Source organism: Myotis lucifugus, unplaced genomic scaffold (assembly GCF_000147115.1).
Source record: "Myotis lucifugus unplaced genomic scaffold, Myoluc2.0 scaffold_5, whole genome shotgun sequence".
NCBI lineage: Eukaryota > Metazoa > Chordata > Mammalia > Chiroptera > Vespertilionidae > Myotis > Myotis lucifugus.
In genome coordinates this window covers 18,326,218-18,333,268 of record NW_005871053.1, presented here as the reverse complement: position 1 = coordinate 18,333,268, position 7,051 = coordinate 18,326,218, and the positions used below count along the sequence as shown (strand labels likewise).

The 7,051-nt window shown below is 40.7% G+C and overlaps 1 protein-coding gene across 8 annotated transcripts in view; it reads left to right on the top strand.

Moving 5' to 3' along the window:
• Nucleotides 1–7,051, top strand: part of TANK (TRAF family member associated NFKB activator) — a 97,037-nt gene that overhangs the window by 15,853 nt on the left and 74,133 nt on the right. For 3 of the 8 annotated variants that reach the window (XM_023745551.1, XM_023745558.1, XM_006083215.3), the window contains exon 1: nucleotides 38–182. The exons of 1 other annotated variant lie outside the window; for it this stretch is intronic. Coding sequence is in view for 2 of the 7 variants with exons in the window: in XM_023745570.1 (XP_023601338.1) it covers nucleotides 3,151–3,204 (54 nt within the window). In the remaining 5 variants the exon portion in view is untranslated. Of the gene's footprint in view, nucleotides 1–37; nucleotides 183–3,075; nucleotides 3,205–7,051 lie in introns of those variants that run through there. 4 more of the 8 variants (XM_023745570.1, XM_023745554.1, XM_023745565.1 and 1 more) reach the window with 4 other exon arrangements.

The following is a 7,051-nucleotide window of genomic DNA, read 5'->3' as shown; positions in this document are numbered from 1 at the left end:
GGGGCCGGGGCGGGAGAGGCCCCCCTTGCCCCGGGGGGTGAGGGGGTGCAGGGTGAGGAGTTAATGGCTCCGCGCGCAGGCGCTGCCCTCTGAACTGGAACGGCAAGCAACTTCCGGTTGGAGTCACTTGGCTGGGCGCCGCCGACTCGGAGCGTGGAAGACCCACTCGGAACCCCTGAACTGTGAGTAAGAAACTTCGTGAACGAGTAGGTGTGTCCGACCCCGTCGAGCACGGCGACGGAGAACTTGTGTGTGTGTGAGTGAGAGGCATCCGCTGGCAGCGTGTAGCCGCAGGGAGAGGAACCGGGGAGCTGAGGAGACGTCCAGTTCGCTGGACGGGGAGGGACTTGGTGCGAGAGGAGCCACCGGGTCTGCGCTCCGGGCGGGACCGGGAGGGGCTTTCCGGGCCCAGGACGTCCCCGCCGCGACGTAGCGGGGAGGGACTCTGTCGGACGCCGTCGTCTTCGCTGGGAAGCCGGGGAGGCAGGGCGTAGGGGGCACAGGAGCTGCCTGCCAGAAGCTAGCACTGGCACGGTCACGCTTTCGAAAACTTTTCCCCCAGTTGTTGCGCAATTCTGTTCTCGGCTTCCCCGCGGGGTGTCCTCATAGTCTTGTCGGTGAGAAGTTGGGTAACTTCCCCGAGCGTCCCGGGGAGAAGGGGTGGCCGAGGCGGGAAGAGCAGAGGCTCACCCGCCGCCGGTGCAGGGAACCTGGTCGCTGGGTCGAGTCGCTGCTAAGAGTGAGTGACTGCCGTGGAGAGCCGCGCTGGTCAAGAGGCGAAGAAGGCGGGGAAGATGCTCGAGCGAAAGAGGAGTTGTCGCTCTTGTTACGTTGTAAAAGCAAACATAGGGCAGCCTTGCTATGTCCAGTGTCACTTATCTCAGGTGCTTTTGACAGAGTTCTCATAAGGGAGAAATGGTAAGGAAGGAAGTGAAGTGACCTGAAAACGAAGGAATATAAAATGATCTTTTTCCCCCCGCCACGATTGGAATATACATTTCAAGTGAGAGGTAGCAGACAAGCATGCACTATGTTCTGTCGGAAAATTATTTTGTCCCTGATCTTTTGGGAGTCCAGGTATGTGTGTGGTGTGTGCACACATAGAACAGGGCTGGCTTCTAAGGTACAAAGCAGAAAAGGAAACTCTTTCGCAGCCCTAACCCCAACCATGTACACCAAGGCCTTTGACACCAAGGCCTTTGACATCTGGCTCTTATAGGTACATAAACGTGTTATTTCACTTTCTTATGAAAAGGAGATTTTATATGCATACTATTCTCTCAGATTAAAAAAAATACGTAGTGGAAGTCATGCTTTATGCAACACTACCTTATCTTTTTTTTAAAATATATTTTATTGACTTTTTACAGAGAGGAAGGAAGAGGGATAGAGAGTTAGAAACATCGATGAGAGAGTAACATCGATCAGTTGCCTCCTGCACACCCTCTTCTGGGGATGTGCCCGCAACCCAGGTACATGCCCTTGACCGGAATCGAACCCGGGACCCTTGAGTCCGCAGGCCGACGCTCTATCCACTGAGCCAAACCGGTTTCGGCTGAGAGGACTTTTAAGTAATAGATGTTGATTGCTCATTTTGTCTATTTCTTCTTAAGATGCTGTCTTTTCATTACTCCTTAACTAGATATATTCATCAGGACTGGAAGTTGAATTCTATCCTGTGGCTTTTTGGCATCTGTCATGGCCTATCATGTGTTTTTCTTCTTTGACTTATTTTAGGATGGTAAATTATTTTAGTAGATTTTCAGTTTGTGATCCAAGCTTACACCTGGTTATTGTGTAATATTTAAGCATATAGGTTCCTTTTGGTAGCAGTTTTATTTAAAATCAATAATTGAGTTTTATCTGTAGTCTTCTTTTTCTGTGTTATCTTTGCCAAAGCGTTATCAGGGTTATGCTGGTTTCCTGAAAAGAACTGTGAAGAGTTTCTTCTTTCTCTGCTCTAAAGTAATGTAGATAGCATAAGAGCTCTCTGTCCTTTGAAAGTCTGAAAGAATTCACTCCTGAAACCATGTTGGTTTGAAAGTACGTTGTTCTTAAAACAGCAACAATATTTCGCAAACAGATCCAGAACTTTACAACAAAACAAAAACTTCTCAAAATAAATAAAAGGGTCTGAAACACCAATAATGTTGAGAACAAAGAACTGCTGTACTGATCCTGGTTGTTTTTATCCCTCTCCTTCCCCCGGCCCCTCTTTTTATGGTCAGGGAAAATGCTGTAGGTAGACTGAGGCTGATAATAAAATTCTCTTTCTCACCTCTATTCCAGTTACAGTATAAAAGAAAAGGTGTTGCTTCTACATGGGTAAGGTATTATATGCCCTGAAAGAAACCAAGAGTGAAACTCAATTGAAAGAGCATCAGTTTCAGTTTGTTGTCATTAGCTTCCTATTTTTGCTGGGAAATTTCTTCCTTTACAGGTAATAACCAAGCTGACATTCTACTGTAGGCAAATCCCATAGGGTGGTTTCAAAATGAGTGAGTGAGAAAATACACAGGCTAAGCATGCTTGTACTTACTTAAATATAAAGTGGAAATCAGTCTCACAGTCCAGGTATGTGTGTGGTGTGTGCACACATAGAACAGGGCTGGCTTCTAAGGAATACAAACTATCTAACCAAAGACTACCTTTTCACTCAACTAATAGTTGACTGTTAATATGTGGCTAATAGTATATTATGTAATCTTTGGTAGAGTTATTAACTTATTTTAAACACTTTTTGATTACTTTCAAGGATATGAGCTTAGGCAGGTAATATAATTTAGCAATGTGAACATGTATACTTCAGGAGACTCATACGTGTTATTTACAGAGGGATGCAGGCATTATGTGAGTGGTTGGATATTTGAGTATTTTAATTGATCATCTATTAATCTAGAAAAAATAACTATTGACATGATTTGAGGGCATGCTTCATAGCAAAACTGCATGTTTTTTAAACCCTACCCATTATGCAAAAGTAAATGGTAGATGAAAATAGATAGCCAATTGATGTAAAACTTTTCCTCTGCTATGGCCTATGCTTGCTGCAATGGTTTTCAATCATGGGGAAAGAGGAGGATATTGTCTGGAATGAGGTATGGAGAATTGTTCCCATGAGTGGCAGAACAAACAACAGGGAATTTTGCTATGAAGAGAGACCTGCTAAAAAAGACAGAAATCAGGAACTCAGATCATTTCAAGGTAATATATTATTTAAAATTACTTGAAGAAAATCAACTGTTATTGTGGGATATTTAAATGGTTTTACTATTCCTAGCCATGTATTATGTGGCATTTCATAACATCATATATATGCTACCCCTAAACTAGAAATGCCTTTTCTTTGATATTGATGTTTCTTCACCTTTTTGAGTTCATATTTCCTTTTTTATAAACATTGAAATCTCACAAATATTAGGAGATTGTAATATGTGCCCTTGCTTCCAACACAGACCTCTTATGCCTCCTCATACAGAATATAAGCTTTCTCTTACAGTTTCTCCATTCAAGAATATTCTAAGGAGCCCTACTTTATGTGATTTATAAAAACAGCATTTTAATATTCAATAGCCACTTTTAAACTGCATACCCCACCCCATCTCCAGATTCTAACATGGCACCTACTCAGAGGAGAGGATACCCCTTACAAAACTGAGCAAGCTAACTGAGTAGTCCCATGTTTATGTTCACCTCGAAGGGGTACAACACATGCTAGTTTCCCTTTTGGTGTGATATTGTTTAGTTGTATACTTCAACCCATCACATTTGATAAATTGTCTGAAAGAAATTTTATACAACTGGAGAAGAAAAGGGAGTGAGGCAAAGCTGAAACTCATGGGTGTGGTCTCTGACTGTGAAGTCTTCTTTTAATTCTCAGAAGATAGCACAAAAAGTTTCACCAAGTTCTAACATCCAGCCAAATGGAGAACCTGGTCTGGGGAGCTTTCAGTTTGATCAATGAAGTTCTTACCTTGTTTATCCTTATGCATTTAGCCAACCAGCTTATGGAAAAAATACAAAATCCAGATTCTGACGATGCTGGCTCTGTAAGTTCCCATTATTTCAGCTGTCTGAATGGGACACAGAAACAGTATAGTGCAGTGTGCTATGAGTATATCTATAACCAAAGTTTACAACCAGAAAGGTGAGACTAGAAATGCAAGCTGTCATTTGGGGAATTGGCTGCTTTTGCCATGGAGCTCTCTTAAAGGGGGGAACGATCTTAAGTAAATGTTACGAGTGACAGTTTTCATCCATTTCCTTTCTTCAAATAAGGAAAACACATACTTCTTTAAAGAGTTACCTTAACTATCTAAGACAGAGGGTATCCTTTTATTTATGCTTGTGTACTACATTATTGACTTATTTTCTATTTGCCTCTGTTGTTTTTTGTGGGTGAGAAGGCCAACAGAACTCAGATACAGAAAAGATAGGATGTATCTCTCACTTATTTACCTCTTTGTTTGCTAAGGTGGCAACTTTTCTTATAGAATTCGTACTCTTATTATTCATACCCCAAGGGGTTGGGAAAAGCAGGTGACTTTTCTAGGGCACAGTGGAAGAGGAAGCAGCTACTTCAGGTAATTTCTATCCTCCATCCTGAAACTGCTTTAGATTTAAACTGGCCTCTCACAAGTGTGAACACTGGCAGAACACTTAGAATAGTGTTAGCAGTGGGGGAAACCCAGCAGAGCGGTCTTTCCTACCTCCCAAATCACTCACGCTATCACCCCACAAAAAGTAGATCTTATTAAAGAATTATAAATCATTCTGGGGTGAAGGTGGTAGGAATCTACCTTTAAGCCTGTGTTTCTTTTCAATCTTGAAATGCATATGTACGTGTGTGTATAAATAATCAGAATTGAGCTGCTCTGGTTAAACTGGGCAATTGGTGGTGGAACATTGTTTGGCTCACACAGTCCTAGTCTCAGTGGAGCTCCATAAGCACCATTACTTACCTTGATTATTACTTTATTTATTCAGGATTGGTTACCTATCACTTGGCAGCATAATACTGATTGCCATAGACAATAGGCTTAAGATATTTTATCTATAAAATAGGAAAAGGAGAAAAGAAGTTCATTTAAAATTGAAAAGGAGGCTGGGAGGAATTAGAGTACCACTTTAGAAGTTTCAACATCCGTATAGTTGGAGTCCCAGAAAGGGACACAGAAGAAATGAAATTGCCCAAAAAATAATTCCAGAAAATCTCACAAACTGAAGGATGAACTTCCAGATAGGTTAAGTACAAAGTCAGGAATCAAAATGTCTCTGGATTTCAACAAAAACAAATGTAAGTTAGAAGAGAGCATAGCAAGGCTTTCCAAATTCTAAGGAATAATTACTTCTAACCTAGAACTCTTAACCTGGAAACTATCAGTTAAATCTGAGGCTGGAGTAAAGCTATTTTCAGTTATGCAAGGTCTCAAAAAATGTACTTCGCAAACACTTTCTCAAAAGTAGCTACTGCAGGGTTAACTTCACCAAGTGGACAAGTAAACAAGAAGGATAAAGATTTGGGATACTAAAAATGAGGGATTCAACTAGAGAAAGATAGTTGAGATAGGACGTAGATCCCAAAGGGAATTCCCAAATTCAAGGTGAAAGAAGGTCTCCTTTAGGCATAAAGGGCAACAAGTCCAGACTGGAGCAAGTCAGAAAGCCCAAGGAGAGCTTCTTCTAAAAAGATGAAATTGATAAAATAACAAATGTTCGAGTGGATTGGGAGTTGTATTAGTGATAATAATAAACTGCCCTAACCAGTTTGGCTCAGTGGATAGAGTGTCAGCCCTCAAGTTGAAGGGTCAAGGGTTCGATTCTGGTCAAGGGCATGTACATCGGTTGCTGGTTTGATCACTGCTTGGTCAGGGCACATGCAGGAGGCAACCAATCATGTCTCACGTTGATGTTTCTCTCTCTCTCCTTTCCTTCACTCTCTAAAAATCAATGGAAAAAAATATATCCTCAGGTGAGGATTAAAACAAAAAAGGAAAAGAAATAAAGCAAACAAGAAGTTTTTTCAGGGAAAAGGTTTTTTAGAAAAGGAAAAAGCCATAGTATATGGGGTGGGCAAGAGTAGATTTATAGTTGTAATACAAATAAATAGTATAATAGTAAGTAAATAATAATACAAGAATGAACTCTGTGTTTTGAGTATTCACAACTGTAAATATTCTTTTGCCCACCACTCTGTTATATCATCCAACAGTCAATAGCATTACATAGTCCTAAGAAAGTAAAAACTGAATGCTACTCTAACCAAAAAATAGGAGAACAGGGAGGACATTAAGCAGAGAGGGGGTTTTATAAAGAGACCTTAATCCTTATTTTGCATAGTGGGAAGATGGATAAAACTGAAAAATTAATAGTGCCAATGTAGTATGTTAGAGTACAGAAAGAAATACCAGAAGCAATAAACCAAAAGAGCTGAAAACTGTTGCCAAGGTGAAGCAGGAATGGGGAGAGGAGAGCAAGGGACTGCTGTTTTTCGTAAGCCCTGTGAAACTATTTGACTAATTAAAATATAGATATGTATAGCTTTAATTACAAAATAAAAACTAAATTAGGGTGAGAAGAACTAGAGATTAGATTTTTACGTCACAGAGACCTGGATTTTTCTAGGTCTTCCATTTTCTAATTCTGTGACCTTAGTCAATGTATTTTAACTTTTGACGACTTGTTTCCTTATCTAGAAAATATATGCTCCTGCAGATGGAAGATTAAAATAAGGTATTTTATGTAAAACATTTAGCAAGTAATATTACTTCAATAGGTATGGATCCCTACCTCTGACCCTAATGTTTCCCATGAGGAAATAGAGAACTGCCTCCTTCATTGTTGGGATGCTTGACATTCAAACAAGACTAAGATGTCCTTCTGTTCCATGGCTATGTGCTTCTTCGGGATTGAAGACATGCCATTGGGATCTATGTCCTATCTCAACTATTGGTAGATAGTTTGAGAATTTAAATAGAATTGAGATGATTAGAGTATTGGTAGGGGGAGCATCATGTTAAAAGGGTCACTGCTGCTTTGTAGAAGAGCTGTG